Genomic DNA, 25886 nt, shown 5'->3' on the forward strand with positions numbered 1-25886 from the left:
TTCATTTGCTTCTTTGGGCACATTTTGTCAGCCTCACGAGTCTACGATCAGAACACTCGCGGTCTGTTACATGCATGCCATTGACTGAGTACTTACAAAATAGCATAGGGGAAAAAAGCACATACAACAAAATATTTATGAGGTATACATGTGTTATATCATACTTAACGACATAGGAACACGGTAAGATTAAAGGGATCGTATAGTTTTTGGTTGAGACCTAACTTCAGGTTTTTAACATTTTTGGTGAGATAATGAGAAATCTCATATGAAACATGAAAGAGCATGTAATTCCAAGAGGCATTCAACATTTATTTGATGAAAATTGGCTTTGAAATGGTCGAGATGACCAAAACAAAGAGATTAGGATCACTTTGTTTTACTTTGGATGTTTCAGCCATTCCAAAGCCGATTTTCTTCTGTGCTCTGTACTAGCCTTTTCACAAGTGTTTTTTTTTTTGGTATCTCGCAAAAAGTTATTATTTAAGCCCAATCCTCATCTCCACCAATACTAGTCTCAGCCTTCTATTCTCCTCGTATCTAATTCAAACTAAATCGAAAGAACACGTTACAGTTGTACAAATGTACAATGTAATTTCTTCATGTTTCGACGCTGAGAGTGATATTGATTACCCTACCATCAATGTTTATTTTGTCAAATTACTGCAGGTGTGGTTGTTACTAAGTTTCAATTTCTCCTTTATTCTGTGTGTTTTCCCCATTTCTTCGATTACGTTCATTATATTATAATAGTATAAGTACGTTTATCACAACAAACTCATACAACGTACTTATTGATCACAAAGAATCTCCATTTTACATTAATGAACATACATTGTATATGGTGATTGCTGTAGCTTCTTTCCCCTTTCTCGTAATTTTGCCTAGCTAATCAGATTTACAGCCCCTGCACACAAAAAACTCATCACACAGCGATTTTTTTTATCTATTTCTCTTTTTAATATAAAAGATAAATGTCAGCCAACGTTAATATTTTGGGGACAGACAAGGATTAAACCGCAATTTGTTTCAAGACAGTCATTCTGTTCAGCGATAGGTGTGAACGTGATTTTGCTGATTTTTAAGAAAATGTAAGAGCATACACACACACATAATTATATAAATGATGCAAATTGAGTTTGAGGCGGACGTTGCGCTCTACTTTTCCCTTTAATCGAGCTTTCGGCCTACCATGGCCTTCACCTGCACCAGCATCTACCAATAAAACACAGTACAATAATAAATACCAGATGGCATAATGTGCCATGATAATACAATATACAGTGCAGTATTATACAGTGCAATATCGTATAATACACTGTATAATGAAAATATAAATCTTCTGAAATACATTGGGATATATTGACCGGAGTGAGGAAGGCTGTTAAATGCTTTGAGAACAAAGACAAAGCCCTATGCTGTTAATATTCTGTTCAGCACACAAAGGGCCAGAGAAGAAGAAAGAGACGGGCCCTTATTCTTATTGTGATACGGACGGTCTCTTTGTATGGCGTATAAGGCTGATGTTGTGAGCGTATACTCAGTAGTATGGTTTCATACCTTGCCAACCAGTGATTTACAGAAGATACGACAATTACGTAACACTATACTATATGGCAAGTGCAATCAACACATCGAATCAACATATTATTACGCATGGCATACGGTTGATGATAATATACTCACAGATTTATATGCGCGCCGTCGTTTTGTATGCAATAGACGTTCACTCCATTTCGGCCGGCCACTTTGAATGAAATATTTCTCTATACCAAACGGGGCACTAAAGAACGCCTTAGATGCTATTGACGTTGCAGCACCAGTGGTATATAGGGAGTAGGAGTAATATAAGCATACAGGGCATCCGACACCGTACAGAGTGGGAACTTTATACAGCCTATCACTGCACTCATCAGTATGACTCACAACACACTCAGACGGGCCGAGAAGTGCGTGGAGGGCAGGCATCACATACCAACGCACCACTGCTACGCTACTAGTGACACATAACGCTCGAAACTCACCTCTACCACTGGGAAAAAACAAACACTGATACGGATGTAGGGCGTCGATTATCGCTGCCTGTCCGAGATCAGTACATGCTGGCCATCATGACCGCAGTTGTGGATAAAAAGGATGTGAACATAGCCAGACATGCACCACCACAATCAAACTCAGGAAAAGACGTTTCCGTCCCCTTTTGATAGTGGAAGAAAACTACTGGTACAAAGGATGTGCGTGCGCGAGGAGTGTCTCAGACGTTTGAGGTATAAACTGGTATACAAAAGTGCGTACTAGTACCTCCTTGGAAGGACTAGCTGGAAGGTTATCCCGCACAGGGAAGAAAGTTCTCTGCTATTGTGATCAGGCATTGTCGTCACCAGCCCCTTACCCCTTCTCTGAGTTTGTTCACTGGTGTATAACGGTTACGGACTCGGGTTCACTTTCCTTGTTAGTCTACGCATTCAGACTCTTTAATGACAATATCACTTCACCACCCTCTATAACCCCAACCCACCCTCGGATACATAATTCCTTATTCGCGCGCATTTTTGTGATTGGTGGTGATGATGTGGAGGTTTTAAACTCCTATCTTTAAAGAAAGTAAAATAAATGATTTTGCTCTGCAATGTATCGCATTTGCCCTGTCCTCTTAGAGACCCTGTGTTTATTAGAATCATACAAACTGAAATTAAGGATTACTTGTCGTTTTTTCTTTCTTTTTGCGTTAGGCCATTTCCAGCAAAATCCGTGAGTGTTTCCTCATCTGACAGACAAATATACTCTAACATAAAATTCAAGTACGATTTATGTTACAACTGTTGGGCAAATGCCTTGGACAAATGCTAGATACAGACAGAAGACAGAGGTCACATTGAGTTTTCGTACTTTTCAAATTTCGCGGCTTTCGCTTTCGTAATCTTGCGATAGCCAAAGGTATGGATATTCTCATGTGCAACATAATGCATGTTTTATGTCGCTACCAAGATTTTTGAGAAATTTCAGAACATTGTTGTAGGTTCCGTGGAATATACAGTTAAGTAATAATGATAGAACTCCAGAACCTTATTACTTCGCATCTCGTTAACACGTCAGTCACAATGACAACACACATTGTTGGCGAATTAGAATACTATATTTGCAATAACCACATTCTTGGGAGCAGTTGTCTGGGTTCTCTCTCCCTCCTTCCCCCCCCCCCCTCTCCCTCTCTCCCTCACATAGTGATCGGTATCTCTAATGATGTCATCATTATGTCATAAAGCACTTACGCCATAATGAGCACGTCTCGAATACGATCAGTCATTACGTAAATTGCGATGATAATTGAAAAGGATCAAAGTTTATGCGCATCGCGTTTCAGAGAAACGTTGGAGTGATCTCAATCTAAATACTTGTAAGCCTGAATCTGATCGCATTCGTAATGAAGCTGTCAATGACAGAATAAAGCGCGTAGTCTCCACTCTTCCCAAATTGTTAACAATGTCATCTATTTAGTGCATACTTTATATTTGTATTACCTCTTTATTGAATGGAAATAAAGCACAATTGAATTGAATTTCATTTTTTGTACCCGACAGGGTATACATTGATAGGAAGCAGGGTACAAAAAGAAGAAAAATGGATTTAAATTCAATTGTAGCCTTTTTCCATCCAATACAACTCCCCTAATGCCCCAATTTATCGATTCTGTATGGATTATGGTTTCCGTGATATCCGATTCGAAGAAACATCCTCCATTCTATTGATTTTATTCCATCTTAACATTGAATATGGGGTGCAAACTACACTTTAACCACCTATACGTGGACGCTCTATGGATGTGTGCTTGATCCCGTCAACACGATCAAGGAGGTACCTCCTTGATCCCATCTTCTTTAATGCCATGCGTACACCAAAGCCAGTTTTGTTATTCCAATCATGGCGATTGCTTTCAACTACAGGGGGCCGCGGAATGTTTTTTTTTTTCTTTTTTTTTTTTCTTTTCTTCTTCTTCTTCTTCTTCATTCTTCTTCTTCTTCTTCTTCTTGGAAAGTGATGGGTACTATTGTGATTTTCCCCCGTTACCGATTTTTTTTTTCTATCCAGACCCCAGATACTTTTGTGATGGTGGTGGTGGTGGTGGTGGGGGGGGGGGGGGGGTGCTGACCTGCGCATTGTGTTGTGAGAAATGTGACATCAACGTTAGAGGACCCATAAAGGTCGTCTCGAAGGGCGAATCAGATTGGTGTATATTAGTAAATAAGCAAGTACAATGCACTGTATCACTGACAACAAACGGTTAAAGGAATAGTATAGTATTGGTTGAGGTGAGGATTCAGCTTTTAACTTTTTGCGAGATACGAATTAAGAGACCACTTTATGGAATGTTAAAGAGCATACAATTCTAAGAAAAATTCAAAGTTTATTTGATGACAATCGGTTTTGAAATGGCCGAGATATCTTAAAACAAGGTAAAACGAAGCGATCCTATAATAAAAGGTGGGTCCCATCTTTCATTAGAACCGCTTATAGATATCTCGGCCATTTCATAACCAATTTTCATCAAATAAACTTTGAATTCCTCTTAGAATTATACAATTCTCTTTCATATTTCATAAGAGGTTTCTCATTATCTAAAAAAAAAAAAAATCATCATCAAGAAACGTTGGAAACCTGAAGTCCCATCTCATAACTGCCTTCTCTTTAACACAATGAAGAAGAAAGCATGTCATATCATAAAATCAAATATAATAGCCTTTCAAACAGACGACGTTTGTGACCTACCATATACATTGTATATATAAATATATTGTGAGATATAATATATATATATAATATATATATATATTGTGATATTGTGATATTGTGATATATATATATATATATATACATATATAGATAGATATATAGATATATAGATATATAGATATACATATGAGACGGGAAAAGAGAAGAAGAGAGAGGGGGAAGTGGTGAGATAGATACATATGTATATGAGAGCAGGTTTATGCCTTATGGTGGGAATTCTAGACAGGACAGATGGTCTGTGATACATGATTCCCTTCTGCCAAGTCGGATAAGAGTGAATGATACTCGCTCACTGGCATTTAAAGAAAGAACGAAAGTGAGAACTGGCAGACAGACAAAGAAAGTAGATCAGAATTTCAGACCGCGCATTTAGCTTCCAAACCAATTGAATATTGAATATTGAATAGTTCTTTTTACCATATTCTCTGTTATCAAAGGAAGTGAAATATATATGTTTTGTCGAAAAACGAAATAAACTTTGAAATTGAAAAAAAAAATATCATGGCACATCTATCGCATCGATTCGCATTGAGAAAGCTATATCAACAGAGAGGGAGCGTGAGAGGGGGGAGGTTACTTACAACCAAGACTATGGTGATCGGCGATTTAAAAGGGGATAGGAAAGGTTGAAGCACTTTCAGGTTCCGACAATCATTTCATATGAATGTTCCCACTCAGAAATGTATATACATAATATCCATCGTGTTAAAACGCAGGCTGCCTTTGATGAATCGCACGGGAGGTGAGAAGATTCTCCCTGTATATGCATGACTGATGTGATGATGTGCTAATAAAAATGATAATCAACGTCTGGCGCTCCACGTCAGCTTAACCCCCTACCCCTACCCCCCCCCCCCCCACCCGTCTTCTACCACAATCTACTAGGCCTATACATATAGCTACTACACTGTTGTCACAATATCATCCTCTATTGCCGTGATAACCAAACCAGTTTCCATTGAATGCACACGTAGACCTATTCATGATTATTATATTGAAAATATTGGACAGGTCATTACAGTACAGTATTTGTGGACTTACTTTTTTAATTTTATATATGTTTTATATGTACTAAATTTCTCAAAAGGATATCTCTTAGTGGCTCGGGCAACTAAGATTCAAAATATATATCTATATTTTCTTGACTTTGCCAATACATTTCCTTTTCAGATTACTAAAATGTCAGATTCAAAGATTTTACTGTAGTTGCCCGAGCCAGAGAAGAAAAAGTTCCGTGGCCAAGGGGTAATTTCTGTTGTTCCTTATAAATAATTGTTTTGATATGCACGACAAGAAAACATCCTCATTCTTCATAATTCATAACGTACACTCGCCTGAGAGTTTGGGAACTTTTAACTATTATAGACTCATTGTCATAACTGTGTCCTACACTGGTGACATTGAAACAGGATCATTAATACTCTTAATTGTGCTATAGGAGAACTTGTGGGTAAGATGATAGCTAACCACGTGACCATGACATTATAAGTGAATGGTACAAAAAAAAAAAAGCAGGCGGCTGTGACATTTTCATGTAAGCCGCAGATCGAAGCTACTCCGCATAACTTGGTGATCCTCCACATTATTTAGGCAGGAAACAAACCATGAATTCCGTCATCTCATGATCGCCAGATGAGACAACTGGTTTGGATTAGGATTTAAAAAAAAAAAAAATCGGAAGCGATATAACATTACTTCGTAATATGATACTTAACATTTGTGACTGTACGTGCTGATATCAATATTCATTAAAGGAACTATAAAACGCAAATTGCATGCTGACATGTGTTTATTTATCATACCCTCAATATCACTTATGTGACCAAATCCCAACATCTAAATACGTGCCATATATAGTTTATGATATTATTTTTTACTATCTTTCTACAGATTACTTGGATACGCCTCCCCCCCCCCCAAAAAAAAAAAAAAAAAAAATACATATATATATATATATATATATATATCTTTTAAACCAAGATTCTGCCAGTGACATAATCTGTCAAACATTACTAAAGTACTGATGAACAACAAACATTGCAGGGAAACATGCAAGTTATGCTTTGTCTGCAGGGGAAGGTGTATTCCATTGTCTTTTGTTAATTATTAACAGTACGTAAGCAATGATTGGCAGCTGATGTTACTAGCAGAATCTTGGGTTTGGAAGATTTCTTCTTCTTCTTCTTTCTTCTTCTTCTTCTTCTTCTTCTTCTTCTTGTTCTTCTTCTTCTTCGTCTTCTTCTTGGCTCATTTAGGCAATCTGAAGAAAAAGAGTAGAAATATATTATTATAGAATGTATGGAACATAATATCACGCCATCTTGGCCACATAAGCGCTGATAAGGGTATTACGGTATCAAGATACAAGTCAACATTTGCTTTGCATATCTAGTTCCTTTGATATATGAGCAACCGAAGAATAAGGAAGTTGTTTATTGTAATCTAAAAGGCATCTTTGTTTGACTTTACTATTTGCATTTCAGTCACACTGAGCAGGACATGGGGTGGGGGCTTTCCCTTTAAACCCATTTGCCTTTGTCATAAGTCATTATAGCGCTGTTTCACATTACTCGGCAACTCCGATCAACGTGCATAATAACTACCATGACTACAGTCGCAAACATGCACACACCATGGAATCTACCATAGGCCTCCAACTAGAACAAAAGATGCTTGATTTAAACATTATTTACCTTCAACTGTCAACGATACGGCAGCAAGCGACTGAATAAGATATGATAGCTGCCAGCGCTATAAACCTTTCGCAATTAATTAACCCTCACCAGAGTGGTTGAAGAGTAAACAAATAATGGTCGCAGTTCACAAACGCAGTTTAAGGTAAAACGTAGTTCTCATATGCCTGCAGAAACTGCCGATTTTTGCAACCTATACCTATAAATACTCGGGTAATCCGATCTAAATCTTTTTAACGCTTTTGATCTCAAAATACTCCTAAGCAACTCATTGTCCTATAATATCGCATCAGATAGACAAGTTTCTTGGGTATAGAGCATTTCGTTACATTGCAGCAAAGCCCTAGGTCCTAGGACATGAAGGGGCCAAAACCAGGTACTTTTGGGAATTCGGGCCCCGCGATTCCCGGCACTACACGCATGCTTAATAGGTCTTAGTAATTCCCAATCCCAGCCATGTACACTGCGAAGTTCAAAGTGACTTATTTAAAGGACATGATGCGCAACTCTTCAAATTTTGTCTTTTCAGTGTCAGATAAGCCTACTCACTTCATCCTGCAAAAGTGTGCCAACTGTGTATCTAATGGAGTGCTTTAATTTCTCTTGTCAGCTGCATTCAAATGGATATCTTTAAAAGGCAAACAACTGAACTACACACGAGATTGAAAGCCTGCGTATTGAGGAGGTGATTGAATCGGTCATTGTGTACAATATATCAGCCCTATATAATCAATGTGTTTAGTTTAGATATTGACTGTGTATGACACACTGCCAGTTTGGCACACCCGCATAGGCGAATAACCATGAACGTGGCACTTTTAGGGGTAAAACACACAATTTCCCCCACACACATTAATACTGACGTCACCACATGTTGACATATTCCACACTGAATAATGAGTCGGTAATCAGTGTAGCTACCAAGTACACGTGTACACTAGCCAAAGGGTAGCTTTTTCAAGTCTCACGCGTGAGTCACGTTCTGCTAAGTGCACGACGGCAATGGCATAAACATTTCAAGTAATTTTTCCAGTATAATCATGAAATGATGATGATGATGATGATGATAATAATAATAATAATAATGATAATAATAATAATAATGATAATAATAATGATAATAATAATGATAACAACAATAATGGTAATAATAATAAATTATTGTTATTATTATCATCATCATTATCATCATCATCATCATCATTATCAGTATTGTCATATTATCATCATTTGATGTAATTTCCATGTCATTATGCATAAATGTACCACAATATGTACAGAAAAATCTTCTGTCAAAGAACAGACTCTACAATAGACAAAAATAACATGAACACATCACGACTCCTCTCCCCATCCCTGATTTACATACTTTTTGATCAGTTTAATATCAAAAGAAACACTATTAAATAATATTTTGATAGGCCTATACATGGTAATCATGGGCAGGTGAATGAAGTATTCCTTTTCAAACAATTATAAGCAGCAACAAGATTAACAAATGCAAGAGCCAAGATCATAAAACAAACAAGAATCTCTTCCTTTTATGTTAATTCTTCTCTCTACTCTTTTACATAGACCCTCCTCCCAAACTCGCCTTCCCTCGTTCCTACACCCCCATTTTTTTTTAACCTTCCTACTCCCTTTGTACTGGTCTAATCGTATATTCTTGTACCTTAACCCACGAATCCACACCCCCATCCACACACACACACACACACACACACACACACACACACACACACACACACAAGACTACAGCATGCACACAATTATAGCTATCATAATCATTGTAACTACCTGCATAGAAACCAAAAGAAAAGTCCTTGACTTGTGGCATACTCAGTAGCTCACATGGCTCAGTTGTGATATTAGATATCCGGCACAAAAGCATGTATTTCACAGAATGCACGCAATGATGAAATTACCCTTTGACTACATGTACTCAGATTGAATATGTACATGTCCAACAATTAAAAGCCAGACCAAGGTTTTACATGTAATTTACTACCCTCTCATTTTGGTACTGAAGTGCTGAAGTAGGCCTGTTGCATATACCTGCACAAATACACACACATACATACATACAGACACACACAAACAAACAATTTTTTTTTCATCTTGAATTTGAGTGCATATTGACAATATATTATAATATTGACAATATTGACAATACATGATATACAAGGAAAAGTAGAAATTACGCGGTGCGTAATATATGTCCCCGCCGGAAGTAGCATTTAGTAGCAAAATGTACAATATAGGTAAAAAATCAAGGTCAAAGGTCAAAGAAGTCAAAGGTCAAAATTCTGTGTAGAAGTTTTGAAGCCCTCACCTAGTGCCATCACATAAAGGAAACAGAATCGAAATCGGGTTAGAAATGGCGAAGGAGTAGCATTTTGTAGCCAATGTACAATATAGGTCAAAAATCAAGGTCAGAGGTCAAAGAAGTCAAAGGTAAAAATTCTGTGTAGAAGTTTTGAAGCCCTCACCTAGTGCCATCACATAAAGCAAACGGAATCGAAATCGGGTTAGAAATGGCAAAGGAGTAGCATTTTGTAGCAAAATGTACAATATAGGTCAAAAAATCAAGGTCAAAGGTCAAAGAAGTCAAAGGTCAAAATTCTGTGTAGAAGTTTTGAAGCCCTCACCTAGTGCCATCACATAAAGCAAACGGAATCGAAATCGGGTTAGAAATGGCGGAGTAGCATTTTGTAGCAAAATGTACAATACAGGTCAAAAATCAAGGTCAAAGGTCAAAGAAGTCAAAGGTCAAAATTCTGTGTAGAAGTTTTGAAGCCCTCACCTAGTGCCATCACATAAAGCAAAACGGAATCGAAATCGGGTTAGAAATGGCGAAGGAGTAGCATTTTGTAGCAAAATGTACAATATAGGTCAAAGGTCAAGGTCAAAGGTCACGACTGAAATTCTGTGTAGAAGTTTCAAAGCTCCCATGTAGTGCTATCATATAAAGCAAACAGAATCAAAATTGGCTCATAAATGACAGAGAAGTAGCAAATTGAAGATTTTGATCACACACGGACGCACACACGGACGCACACACGGACACACGGACGGACGGACGGACGGACGGACACACGGACACACACACGTACGGAGCCCGGGGTGGTATTCTGTAAGCGCGATCCTTATTTCGATCCTAGGAGCGCGCGTAGGACAGAAAATAGGATACCCTTAGGACAGGCAAAATCGGTATTCTGTAAGCCTGTCCTAAGCCTATCCTAGGACAGTCATTTATGAATAATGAATATTAATGAGGAAAGACAGGACACGCCCGACGCAGTATCTATAAGCCAATCATCTGGCTAATTTTACGCAATGCGCGCCCAAGATCTACATTGCTCAAGAGTGCGCTTCACGCAGCTCTCCTGTGCGAGGAGTTAAAAATGTATTGTCAGTCTAATGTTACAGTTAAGAATACAATTTCGATTATCAAAGCTTTAGCACGCACTTAGCCCACCATAATAAATGTAGACCTTACGAGTTCCATTAATTTGCATTTAAAGTTTTTGCAGAAATTAGCTCAAATTTTGAACTTTTGGAGGAAGTTGGGGTAAACTGGGATATCATCACTGCATGCCAAACTCCGCCCTTAATTCAAAGTTATTATAAAATATATAAGATTTTCTTAAATATAAAAATAATAATAATAGATGCACACATACACACACACATGCGCTCACATCATTTTATGATCGATATGCTTGTAATAATAATGTCTTGCTTATAGTTACTGTTTGTCCCACTTAAACCAAACCAATGTTCCATTTCTCCCAGGGAAAAAAACAAACAAACCAAAGACAACACAAATACGACACTTACAGGAATATAGCGTAGCAACCCGTTATGTGGCTAGCATCAAAAGTCTTTGGGTCCGATTTCACATGTGTGCCCCATTCTAAATATCAGAAAGTTATCCGAGAAAATTCATCAAATCACAGTTTTTTGTCCCAATTAATTCACCCCGCTAGCTCTCCCCTATCTTTTACATGGTGGGCAATGATAACAGCATAAATAAAGGAGATTACTGATAGATTAAACAAAGATATAAACACGGAGCTACTATACTGTAGCTCCATGATATCCTTGTATGAACACGTAAGTTCACTACATTTTGAGAAAAAAAAAGTTAACCCATGCACGAGTATAGACTGTTAAGTCACCGGGTTGCGTCACACACTATACGTACGTCTTAACAATAATGTGTGCGTATGGATCGTTGCGTTACTAGTACTTTTTCATATTCTACACGCGACCTAGAAGCGCACTGCGTACGTTTCTTTTTCTTTGGTTACTAGATCTTCATAGCAACGACTTCGAGGGTCACGTAATGAGGGCGGCGAAGGTAGGCTACTTGCACTGCGTCCGCATGACGTTCGGGCCGACGCTGAGCATAATGATAATGATAAAAATAATGACAATAATGATAATGATGATAATAATGATGATGATAATAATAATAATAATAATAATAATAATAATAATAATAATGGAAATGATAATAATAATGATATTAATAATGATTATCATTGTTACCATATTGATAATTATAATAATAGCTTTTGTTGTTATTGTGTACATAATATACTTTTGATTTATTTTGTGCCGAATTAATGAAGTGTGAATTGAATTGAAAATGGCGAACAACAAACAAATAAACACATACCAGCTAGATAAAGAATACAATTGTTTCGAACATTGTAGACTGCAGTTTTAGAATCCTCATTATGAGAGGAACAGATAACTCTGTTATACGATTCATGTATTTATTTTCTTGTTCATGAACATACAAAATAAGAGACAGTAGGTCGTCAGTATGGCCTATATACGCAATAGCCCGGCATAAAGCGCCAGAGAAAGATTGCCTAGAGGCTATCCTTATTTTTGCTCCTAAACTTGATCCTACTTGTGCTTACAGAATACCACTTATCTTACGATCTCATTAACATCTAATTATATCTAATTAACATATCAAGTTACGCCCCTATCCTAAGCTGGGAGAGAAATAAGGATCCCTGACGTCACTATCCTATTTCTCCTCCTACGCGCGGTGTTACAGAATACCAATCGCGTATTTAGGAGCGAGAGCTGTCCTAGGATCCTTACAGAATACCACCCCAGTTTCATAGTCCCCTGCTCGAACTCGTTCGGCGGGGACAATAATATATATATATATATATATATATATATATATATATATATATATATATATGTATATTTATATTTTGGATCAAAAATTTGTCTTCCATTGATTGGTTAAAAGAGCTTCACGTGATTATAGGTATTTTGAACTATTTTAGAGTGTTGGTGTGTTTGACACTCCATGAAGTACTATTTGCAAAATGACGTCACTTTTATGACGACATTTTGCAAATAGTATATACTATTTGCAAAATGATGTCACAATCACCCTTCTTTACAATCAAGTGTACGTGGTCCGTCCACGTCCGGTCCCGAATTCTAGTGTTCAGGTTTGCAGCGGCCATACGAGCGCTTGGATACATGCGACGGGCAACTCTGGCGGTGCCACGGCTGCTACGTTTTTCAATTTCCGGTCTCTCGCACTGCTGCGTATTGCAGGCGCTGCGCTGCCGCCGCAGTGCGTGCGGCTAAGCCGAACTGCGACCAGCCCCAACACGCAGTGTTGCAGTGTTACTGTGTACACGGAGCGTCCCGGGGTTAGGCTAAGCCTATAATGATTTTCACTTTTTATTCAAATTTTTGATCCAAAATATAAAACAAATATGCTTTGCCTAGTTTCGAGTTTCTTGTTAAAACTATGGGCCTCGGTGACTCCAAACTAGTACCATTCATTTCGGGGCTGCGCCCCTCAGTGAATAGTACTAGTTTGGAGTCACCTCTGCCCATAGTTTTAACAAGAAACTCTCAAGGCCAAGTATATTTGTATAATATATCCCTAGTTGGCACCTTAGGGAGACATATTGGGGGGAAGTGTCTTCATTAGGGAGACAACTGGTCATTAAGGAGACAATTTTCGTGTCTCCATTGCGTAAATTGCCATTGAACATGTATTTTAAAATTTGCATATAAAACAAATGGAAATGCCTTCCAAATGACCCATCTAGGAGTATATATATATATATATATATATATATATATATGGTGTGTGTGTGTGTGTGTGTGTGTGTGTGTGTGAGACGGAGGAATGACTAGCAGACGTTGCAGTAATGTTCACTATGGCCTTTTATTCTCCCAAGCTTTCGACTGTGTAACCAGTCTTTTTTAAGGGCTTGATGAGACATAAACATAAAAGCAGAAAAGCAACCAATTTGCATTTGAACAGAATAAGGCAAAATAAAAACAAAACAGAATATAGACAGCAACATGACATTCACACCAATTCGCGAGTCATTCCTCCGTCACACATATACCTAAAGATAATGCAGCACCCACAACGTACGAGGCCAAGCCGCTTCACCTTATATATATATATATATATATATATATATATATATATATATATATATATGAAGAGTTTGTTTGCAAAAACCGATAAGTCCATTTTTGAAGATTTTGTAGTACGGTCTCTGTCATAAAGTACAAAATAATACCTTTTAAATGATATATTGGTCACTACATATAAAGGTAAACTTTTGAAGTTATGGTCAAAAGAAGCAAAATTTTTCGTATTATTCTCTTTATTTTTCTTGACCTTTAATCGCAAATATCTCCATTTGGTAAATATGGACTTATCGGTTTTTGAGAACTCTTCATATGTATTCAAAATTCAAAACAATATTTATTATGTTTGCTTGTGACGTGTGAGATTATCATACTGCTATGCATGAACTTTGCAGACCAATGGAGAATGCTACTTTGTATGAATGTAGTACATCTTGTCATTTTGATTCATTTGGAGCAATCTGCCTCCTTAATCAGTTCCATACGGGAACCTGGTGGCCTGTGTACTAAATCTATAGGGATTTCAGAATTCAGTATGGAACGGGTTAAGTTTGGCAATGAGAAAAGGGTTTTGCCTCATCCTTGTCGGTTTCTTCATAATTTGGTTTGTTTTTCTTTTGTGTGTGGGGGTTGGGATGATACTCTAATTTCTCTCACATAGATGGTATTGTGATCTCTCTCAGCCATTGTTTTGTTATGATGATGAGTCATGGTTAGTGTAACATACATGTACTTGATTCAAGTGGACTGGTCCTCAAAAGTCTCGGTCAAGCACTTAATGTAGTGTGAAGACAATGATCAAACTTAATGAAATCAAAAACTTTTAGTGCTAACCACATCACTTGGATGCAATGGCAATCCCAAATGTTTCTCCAAATTCCTTCAAGCAGCACAAAAAACAAACAAACAAGCTAAATCATAAAGTTTCTGTAACTAACAACAGTAGGCCTACTAGCATACAGACTGGCTTATCTTTCTGTACGTGGTCAAGTACTCACTGCACGGTGTGATCACCTAAATTACAAGTGCATTGTACCAGCAACAAACCAAACACGAACGTCATCAACAAATGTCATCAAAGTCTCTGCGGAATGCAGTTTAATGATGATTTCTTAAAGGACAAGTTCACCTTCATAAACATAAGGATTGAGAGAATGTAGCAATATTAGTAGAACACATCATTAGAAGTTTGAGGAAAATTGGACAATCCGTTCAAAAGTTATGAATTTTTGAAGTTTTTGTGCAGTAACCGCTGGATGAGAAGACTACTGCAGTGTATGAATAACTTAGATGTCACATGCGTACAACAATATAAGGAAAATATAAAGAGAATTTAACAAAATTTCATCTTTTGAAAAAAGTACACATTCCCCCGACTCGTTACCGACAGATGTTATGGGTAATATTATTCCCCTTGCCTTTAGAAAGAGGCAAGTCAAGTGCTCTTTTATTATGCGAAAAAAGTGAAAATATGTTGAATTTTCTTTACATTTTCTTTATACTGTTGTACGCATATGACTCACAAGCTGTAGTAGTCTCCTCATCCAGCGGTTCCAACACAAAAATTTTAAAAATTCATAACTTTTGCATCGATTGTCCAATTTTCCTCAAACTTTCACTGATGTGTTCTACTAATATTGTTGCATTCTCTCAATCCTTATGTTTATGAAGGTGAACTTGTCCTTTAAATGTGAAGCGGAAATTCAACTTACATATGCTCATTGCACTGGGTCTTCTCAATAAACTTTAATCAGAGAAGTAATATGGCCTCTAATACTTCTAACATCACACGCAATGGCTGCACTGAGTTACAAATTACAGCTCTAACCAAAATCAATAGTAGACAAACTACATTGTACAAAGGCATTTCATCTCGGTGGCTGAACAGGCACTTTTCATAGCACACACATTTCTGGTGAATCTCTGTACTTCTTCAACATTCTGGGGTCAGAGTTCACTGTGTTCAAAGCATTGTCACAAATAAACTCATTTTTTTTTCTAACTTGTCCTTCACGTGGCGTAACACCAAGCAGTCACACATACTATTGATCTAAAATGGGCAATATGTATTCTCAACAGAGCACCATATGTACTTTGCATTGCCTGATGAGTGATTGAAACCTCATATTTTCAACTTTCGTCGGTCTGATTCCATTCCTAAGGTTTGTTTCTGAGCAGCCTAATCCAAGGGATGCAAACCTCTGCCGATCAAACAACATACTGATGCACAGAAAAAAAAAAAAACACACACACACACACACACAAACATAGTTTTCTGATTAAAAAAAAAAATCAAAATTATGTTTTGGTTAGAAAGTGGTAAAATGGCACAGAGTAAGCATGCCAAGTCATATTTAAGAAAAAAAAAAATCAAATAACATATTTTCTCCTTTTTGGAGAGAGAGAGAGGGAAAGGACAATTATACTAAATATTGCTAGAACATACTTAATGTGGTTGGCAGCTCTATAATCCCATTTGGCATATCCCTCTTTTTGACTCATTATACATGAATCACCCTTAAAATGTCACATCCCTGAACCCTAAGTCCTGACTGACTCCTAAACCAGTCTTAGCCTAGATGAAAAACCAAGCCCTCAACCCTAGGCTCTCAACCAGACACTCTTTATCCTTGGTGCAATGCCTATGAATCAGGAAAGAATCAAAATTGGAAACCCTTTGCCCCCCCCCCCCCTCCATTTGAACACCAAAACTTGATCAAACTGGCAGTTGCTGTTGCTGTTTTGGGTTTTTTTTAAGAAAACAAGTGAATCAGTTGAGAATTTGTTGTTTTTCACACAAGACCAATGAAAATGAACATAATACAAAGAGTTTAATTGCCAGTGACTTTTAGAGTCTGACACCCCCCCCCCCTTTTGTATTTAACCGGTCTTCTTCTTGAAAGTGCATTTCCACTCGAAGTGCACTTTGGTTTTATGTCACACATGAAAATCACACAAACAGAATGGCATAATGTTCCAACAAAATCAGACCTTCACTACAAAATTTGAAAATTAAAATTTCACAATAAATTTTATAACACTAAATGGGATATATTAACTTACTTAAACTATAAATCTTGAATGGAATGGATAAAGACTTCAGTGACAAAGGCCAGTGTGTGCAGCTGCAAAATTAGGCAATACCTAGAATTTATGACACACATGGAGAGAATGGTGAAAGTTTTGGTGGACAGGAAGGGAATACAAGACTTCTCTTTCCTGTGGCTATTTGGCTGCTTCTCCTATCATTTCATAGCAGCCTTGAGATGGCAAATCAACATATCTACATCCAACAGCATTTACAGTAAATCAAGTTTGAAGTTTTGCAAACCTACAGCTCGTTAAACACTTCATATCTTACCCTAGAAGGACAAACAGTATCAGTAATAAAGTGACTGCAAATTGATTTCATGAGACCCTTTATTTTTAGAATAATTTGCATCTAATCAAAACATACGTTGTTTTGCCGTCTCAACATAACCACGCTATTGCCATTGATACGGCAAAACAACGTAAGTCTCGATCACTGCCGCACGTGTAATGTCCTACAACGTCAATATGCGCGCGCTTCTGCAGGCGCGCAATTACTGCATAAACACGTAGATGGCAAAACAACGTATTGCTTGTAAATACGTTGTTTTGCCAACAAAATTTTGAACAATTCCCACTTGGAGGGAGCATCATATCTCAGTAACGGAATGGGTTCTGATTTCAAGATTTGGCCAAGAGTTATATTATACTAAAATATGCTGAAATATGTGACTACGTCAATTTTCATGAATTTTCGACATACGTTGTTTTGCCATCTCAAGGCCAATAGGTACAGCATGCACTTGGCAAGAATGTGCATCAGTCTTGAAATATGATTGTTTCCACACAGGGTTTATCCACAGGAGATTGAACACACATGAGGAAAGAGGCTCCGACTATATTGGCTCACTCACTATTAAAAGCAGACAGTTTGAACAGCCCATCCAGTACATGTCAGTGTAGGCATACTGTATGTACGGCATATATTTTGTGGGGTTTTTATCTTCCGAATTTTGCAAGTCAGGTGCAAATTGCAAATTCTAATGCGCATAAAAATCTCTGATTCTGACATGAACGCAATGTGCACACATACATTTCTCCGTCCATTGCAGCACATTCGGAAAATTAACCACTCCCAAAATTAACAGGAAGTCCCGATTTGCGTAATATCAGACTCGCTCAATATACGGCATATATATTAGTTCATTTTTATTTTACATCGCCATGCTACTCTTGAGTTGTTGAGATCTCAAACATGGCAAGAAAGAGTCCCACACAGCATGCTGCTTGCCACTGCCTACAGTGACTCCACATTCATGTCAACTTCCTGGAGAGCTGCCCCAGTCTCTTCCTCACGTCTCCTTCTCCTCTTCTTCTGTCTCTTGATAAACTATGAAGGAAAAAATGAGCATGTATTCATCATTCATGCTGACACTTAATATGTGACATACTGACCATGGGATGACAAGATCTCGTACCTCTAAAATCTATTTCACGAGAGCAAAAGAACTTTTTTACTGTTGCAACATTCTCCCAAAATAAAATCCATGTTGACATTAAATAGTGTAGAAATATATTGCTTTGGATTAGATCAATATTAGTATAGTTTCTAAAACTCAAATCGATATTTTTGACATTCAAAATTGAGTAAGATGGTTTTTATATACAACTGTATATGCCTATTAAGATGCGAGATCTTGTCAACCGAGGGACGATACCTAACTCTCACCCACCTGTAGTATATATCATCCTATTTCAGATGTTCTGTTACATCCTTTTCATTTGCAAGTCTTCACGGTAAACAGGTTGTGTACAAAATGAGAAGATAAGTACTGCTACTGACACAAAGTCACAGACACAATGACAAAAATACAAAAGTACAACTGTACCAATGCTAGAAAATTATTAACATCAATTATAGATTTATACCTGATGAGGACAAATAGAAAGAAGACTGTCATACTCCATTAGTACTAAAAGTATCTCATCTATTGATATCTATTTTGTTTTAAATGCACTCTTTAAGCATAAATTACATATGCACAACAACAGAAGAGATTTCAGTTATTTCACATGACAACACTTAGGAGGAGATAGTGAAGAGAGGTGAAAACACTCTTTTCACACCCACACCCCCCCCCCCCCCCCAACACACACACACACACATGCAAGACTTCAGTTGGACAGTCACTCACTAATTTTGTCTCCTCCAGCGTGGTGTATGCATAGTTCTCCTCCAGTGACTCGAGAAAGGCCTGGTGCTGTCGAAGTGTGTTTGTGACGGCCAGCCTGGTCTGTTGCACCTGTTTCAGCAGACTGGCATGATAGTCTAAGGCACTCGGGTCAAAGGAGGTCAGAGCTGGAAGAGGCAATCAAAGATATGTTACGTAAGATATTGGTTGAATCACCCACATGTGACATTTATCGCTTTTATTTATCAATAAAGCAAGGAGAATCAATATCGGTATACTCTGCTAACAGTCAACATTCAGGGGCCCGTTGCATAAAAGTTACAATTTGGTAACTTTGCCATCCAGTGGTAACTACCATGGTAACAATACTCAACAGCCAATCAAAATCAAGAATTCCATGGAAGTTACCACTGGATGGCAAAGTTACCATAATTGTAACTTTTATGCAACGGGCCCCTGGTATTCATCCTTCACTATTTACTCTCCAAATACATATTTGGCCTTGTAATAAGAATTCACCTCTCACACTCAAAATGCATTATTATGCATATGATTAGTACGGTGCATTTGAGATCATGTACTGTTCACACTATTAAAAAAAAATATATCAAGTGTCTCGCAGCATCATATCTTTGTCATATTAGCAATACATTATAACATTGCCTCACATGCAAAGCACATGTAATATGTAACACCCCTAAGGTAGGAAATTGATATCTTGGCTGTTTTGAAAGGGATGATACCATATTGTCATTTTCTGAATGTGGTCCTCAACTATCAAGTTAACCACTTGCAAATATGTCCTGCAAATCTGACTTTGCATCATACTACACTTGCAAAATTTAGGGCACATACAAACATGTACATCTAAATATGCATACGTGCACTTAAACATTTTACAGTTAGTGGTTCAGTGACATGTAAAATGGGCCACATAAGCTGTTCAGTGAAAAAAAAAAATTATAAGTCAAATGCATGACACTGTAAACCTATCTCTCACTCTGCATTGCATTTCAAGATGATCTGGGTATATGACAAACTAACAGATAAACTAACATGGACAATTCGTTACAGCAAAGAGGAAACCAACGAGGTTTGAATGAAAACAAACTACACTTACTTTCTAAGACCTTCGGGTCCACAGAGTGTGACATGGTGTCATGCAGGTTTGCACTTAACATCTTGAAGTATCCTGGGGTCTGGAAATCATAATCTTTGAGGAGAAAAACACACCAACATCAACACCATGGAGTCTCACCATTCATACAAATAACCTAAAAAGTGGTTTTATTTTGTAGTTGTTACAGATTTTGGGAGGAGGAAAAAAAAAGACATAGCAGACATATGTAGTAGTAGTAGTAGTAGTAGTACAACACCAGTTTGATTTCACACCAGACTTTACATCCTGTCATCATTGAAGAAATTTTTTTTTTTTAAGTGTTTGTTTCCAAGAGTATTTCTTATCCAATAAATTTTTCTATTACCACCTGCCATACAAGATGCTCTGCCTTCCAAAATGTGTCTCTGAAACAGCCATGATTAAATCTGAATCATATCATGCCTTGGCTGGATGCACATTATGTTGAATACACCATTCCATTTAAAAAAAAAACTCTGCATTATTTAGAAACTGAAAGATTTTAAATCATGGAAAAACACTGGATCCATAACTTTTCAAACGGATTTTCACCTAAGCCAGGACAATGCCACATGTTTGTGGGCATGATGTCAGTGCTGAGACATTAGACTACAAGTATTTCTCTTAACTGTCCTCAGCAGTACCAATGAAAGGGCTCACACTCTTGAAAAATTAAGTGTCACTACAACCACTAAGTATATGTGCACATCTCCAAGCAAGAGCAAGATATAGCCAGAGCTCCAGGTGGTTGCATAACATTCAAGATTAATGTAAATCCATGGTTTCCACCTACCCTTCAGCCAGTGGCTCTGCATTGAGTGGAGAGAGCTGGACGTCTGGACAGCTGCGTCCTGCCCAGCTTTTCTCCTGGACCGACCCCTGTGATGTCTATGAGCTGATCTAGAGGATACTGAGGTAGTTTTGTGGCTGGACCCACTGTGGGAAGTTGAGAAATCACTGGTAATGGTCTTTTCTTCCGAGTCTGTACCATGAGAGGCGGTGTCAAAGTCCTCTGAGTAGTCGCCAGACTTTGATTTGGATTTGGATTTGCCGGAGGAAATGCTACTCACGCTGCGAGAAGTATCAGGGGTCCTTGACCTGGTTCTGGAATTTGTGCTACTTCCCCGGGACCTGCTGGAGCGGCTACGACTGCTTCGGCTGCTGCGCGATCTCGAAGAAGCACTGGAGCGCGACCTGGTCGAATGCCGCGAACTCGAAGCCTGGGAGAAATCTGGGGAGTAGGAATCCGCCACTGACTTGTCCTCAACTTCCGGGATGGATGACGCAATGGACATCGCTAGTGATGTTTCTTCCGCCAGGATGGGCTTTGGTGAGGGAGACGGTCTCATGACTGGACTGATAGTTCTCTCACTGACACTCTCAAAGTCATCTTGGTAGCTGTCGACCACCGGCGTGTCGTTCCGCTGATCTCTCTGGGGAGATGGACTCCTAATCTCCTCAAACTGGAGGAGGTCATCAACCGTCTGGAGCCCCGAGAAGGTTGGTCCCAGACTGACCTCTTCCGCAATGGAGGTGTCCCCCTCAGAGTGGACACTGGACAGGTCGAGGGCAGCTGGCTCCAAATCCTCAATGGTCATTGCTTGGACTAGAGGGAAAAAGCAAGAAGTCAATGGTCTCGCAGTTCACCAAGGGGTCCCGTGAAATAAATTAATGAATTAATGACAACTTCTAGATTAATACATAGCTAGTTGAATTGGTAGCGTAACTGGAGTGCAGTGCTATACTGCTGGGTTCTTTTGCTTTTTTTTCTCCACTTGCACAAAATGGACAAAATATTGTTGAAACTGAGACAATCTAATGAAGTGTATTTCCACAAGTACTGTAGCACTCACAAATGCTCAAAAAGGAAGCTCAATTTCAGCAATATGATATCTCAAAAACATTTCTAGTTACAGAAGAAAGCCTAGTCCAAGCCAAGGTTAAAGAATGCTCAGTGCTCACGACTAAGACACCTTCTTTCACCCTGCTCCAGTCCACTGACTAAGAATTTGTTCTGGCTGAAGTCAAAGGGGGCTTGGGTGAACCAGTAGGAGGTCTAATGTTCCATCCTGAGGAAGTCATTATATGCTTTGAATAATGAATAAGACTGCTGCCACCTTGCTCGGCTGCTAGGAATGGCACAGGCCTAGTGACATAAAAGTTTTACCTTTTGGTTCAGGAGATGTAGCAGGGGTAACAATCTCACTCTCATCATCGGAAAGCTCCACTGCAGGTTTGTAGGGGGTCACAGCTCGTTTTTTGACTTCCTTCTGTTGTAGATCAGTGGTGAATTGAACAAGACAGTGTTATGAATTGCTACTTTTAATATGCAGCGTTGTACAGGCTTATGTCAATAGAGTATTTGCTGTAAGTATATTCATATCCTCTTTATAGAAATGATTGGCTTATGTGAACATTGTTTGCAAACATTGAAGCTGTACAAATCATAGTGCACTTGATACATCCATGGCAGTGCCCATTTATGCACATCACTCACACAAATCAAAAGTGGATGTACATGAGTGCAAACAGAAGCCCAGAGCAAACTATGACACTTATGTCAATGACAGAGTTTTCAAATTTTAACTTTCATTGTAATGCACAATTATTCCCATCTGAGAGATGGTACCAAATGGAGATTGTAGAAATCACCATGGCAGTCTATTTTGCCACCATACATGAGAATGTAGATAGCCTGTTGTACACACGTTATCACGTACTGTGACTAAAGAGGTGCAGGGTTGGTGGCAAGATTTTGCTCCTCTAGCACTCACTTTAGTTTTTTAAACAAGCAAAATTTGTTAAATTGATAGGATTGTGTCTTCTAGATTATCCTGTCCACAAAATTGGGAGAAAAGTATTTACATAAGCTGACAATGGGCCAGACTCTGGATGCAATTCAATGTACAGAGTGCAAGCAGCAATTTTCATAAGGTTTTGCTTTTGTTTCTTTTTGCACCCTGTTCAAAGCAGGTATGCATAATCTCATTACTCTGCTGCACTGCAGAACACACAAGTACATTATGTTACAACTAAAAATATGTCTAATATGTCTAATCTGATTAATAAGATGTCATGGGCAAAAATGAAAAAAAATGAAGAATATAAATAAATCAATACAGAGAAAGAAAATAGAAAGGACAAACTTTTAAGACCAGGAAAATGAGTTAGAGGAGCAAGAATTAATCTATGGTAAACGTTCATCTTAACAGAAGTCCACATCACATCTAAAGTCGTACATACCTTCACAGGAGTGACCACTGGTTCTGGGGAGGAGGCTTGTGAGATTCCTCCAATCAGCTCTGCCACATCCTCTTCGTCCGTATCCAGCTGAGCCATGATCCTATCATAGACACCACCCTTCTTCTTTCCTGCCTTCCCAACTGCACTGGGGGTTGATGTCTGAAATGGTTCCTGCTTCTCCACCAGCGAATCCAGCGTCTTTGTTCGACGAGGCTTTGCCGCCTCCAGCACCTCCATAGAATCCCGTGCATGGAGGCTCCTCATGGGGAAGTCATCATCACTCTCTTCGCCCCCACTGCTGGGTTTGGCTTCCGGCTCAGGTTTACTTGCACTGGCGTCTCTTCCTGGCCCCTTGCTGGTGGACTTCTTCAGAAATCGATTCCCATCCCCCATCTCCGGTGCATCGTCTAGCATGAGGCCAGATGCCACACGGGCTGGTCCAGTCCCTGCCTTCTGCTTGGAGGCTGGACCTGCAAGGTCTGTGTCCGAGGAGTCACTGTCCAGAGGAGCTGTCATGCCCTTTGACCTGGCAGTGATCTTGGCACTGAGCTTGGATGCCCGCTGGAGGGCACTAGATGTGAAGCTTGAAGACGGTCTCTTGGCAATGCTGCTGGCCTGGTGGTGTGCTGCTGTTGAGCTCTTCTGTGAACCCTGCAGCGAGGATTGGCTCTTTGACACAGAGCTTAGAATACAAAGCAAGAATATGTATTAGAAATGAAGATCTAATTTCAAACAGTAACATTACTGGGGACAGTGTTTGTTGAATTGCCTCCTAGTTAATATTCTGCTCTTTAACTAAACAAATGGTTTCTGTATCCAACATAGAATGTGCTCCACATTAATTCATAACCGCATTGAAGTTAAGCACAAGTTTACCTATTCTACATACCTAGTTGATGACTTCTTCAGGAATTTGCTGAACTGCTGACTGGACGAGGCTGGCTGACTGGGTGCGTGGGACCCTTTGTCATCAGACAGACTGAGGTCACTCAGACTAGAGCTGACATCATCTGCTGCCATACTGACAGGCTTCCTCATTCCAGACGTCTTCTTCGACAGCTGAGATAAATAGGCCTGGAAGAGAGAATTTCAATAAAGATTTAAGATGACTGTATTGTTGCAGGGTATTGGGACACAGGCTGTCTGTGTAATTAAGAAAAATAGAATAAAATGGTTCACATTTAAAAAAAAAAAAGAATAAGTGCACAGAATGATGGTTAGAAATACATGTAACTGTATTCAAACGGTTGAGTAGAGTTATATCAGTTCAGTCTCATAATTTCCGTTTGCTTCAAATTTAACCATCATCGGCCTTTAGGCCGTTAGTGTCACTAACTTTTATTTCATGGCTACAAAATATTTCCTCCTCAATATGGTTACAAAATATATTTCCTCCTCAATATTGTGTGACATCAATTGAATATGTGACACAAAAGCCAGCATGGAACCACTCAGCTTGTTCGCTTTCACAGAGGTTCTCAGCATGTTTGAAGTGATTTATAAACTCTAGATACTTACTGCAACATCGTCTTCATCATCTTCTTTGGTGGCTGAATGCTTCTGGGAGGTCAACGAGCTGCTTTTGCTCTCCAGGCCGAAGCTCTGGCCACGCAAGTGGCCTCTTGCCTTCTGGAGAAGGGCAGCTGCCCCACTGGCAACAGAGGAGGCGCTGCTCCTTGATCGATTCATGTTTGTTGCAACTATCCCTTTCTCTGCAGCACTGAAGCAGCTATTTCAGGCCTAGCACAGCTGTAAAAAAAAAATGAAAAGAAAAATCTGCACATTAAAAAGAAAAATCATGCTAATGAACCTGTTGGCAGCATTACACATTAAATGAGGGGTTGACACAAAGGGACTATCAACAAAGTTACATTACATTTGTAATTACAGTTTCAGACTGTGTGGGCAGCATGAGCTGTGAAGCTCATGAAGAGCGAGTCGTTTTGAAAAATGACAAAAACTTTGTAATATTAAACGCTTCCTACTACCCACCGACCAAATTTGTTCAAATGCTAGGTAAGTGATTGGAAGTATCTTATTCAGTATTTCCTGTGATTTTCATGCAATTTGGTTTTCTGGAAATTTATCTAGAACTTTATGGAGACAAAAGTACATTAACGGATAGAGTCCAGGTAGGTTCTACAACACTGCCGACTATTCTAATTCAATCTTTTAGGCTCCTCTAAATTTGCTTGTCCATCCATGCAATACCACCATGCCCCTGTGTCAAACATAATTCCAGAGAGTAATTTTCAGCAGTGGGCTAAGCCAGGGGAAAATCATGAGCAGATTTACGGTCAAAGTTGATGTAGAGTACATCTGGAATATGTACATTGTGGGTCACGACTGGGCTGGGTG

The 25886-nt window shown here is 38.7% G+C and overlaps 1 protein-coding gene across 1 annotated transcript; it reads right to left on the reverse strand.

Annotated features, from left to right (window-relative positions):
- Positions 1-17732: 17732 nt before the first annotated feature.
- Positions 17733-25262, reverse strand: LOC139716283 (uncharacterized). Its single transcript, XM_071627849.1, has 8 exons — positions 25047-25262; positions 24418-24602; positions 23529-24210; positions 22453-22555; positions 21079-21891; positions 20268-20360; positions 19151-19314; positions 17733-18345 (listed from the first exon to the last, which is right to left on the reverse strand). The coding sequence occupies exons 1-8, from the start codon at positions 25215-25217 to the stop codon at positions 18253-18255; spliced, it is 2304 nt and encodes a 767-aa protein (XP_071483950.1). The 5' UTR covers positions 25218-25262; the 3' UTR covers positions 17733-18252.
- Positions 25263-25886: the final 624 nt, after the last annotated feature.

The sequence above is a fragment of the Diadema antillarum genome, unplaced genomic scaffold (assembly GCF_040938485.1).
Source record: "Diadema antillarum isolate AM-2024a unplaced genomic scaffold, OU_Dant_1.0 scf00000063, whole genome shotgun sequence".
Taxonomy (NCBI): Eukaryota; Metazoa; Echinodermata; class Echinoidea; order Diadematoida; family Diadematidae; genus Diadema; species Diadema antillarum.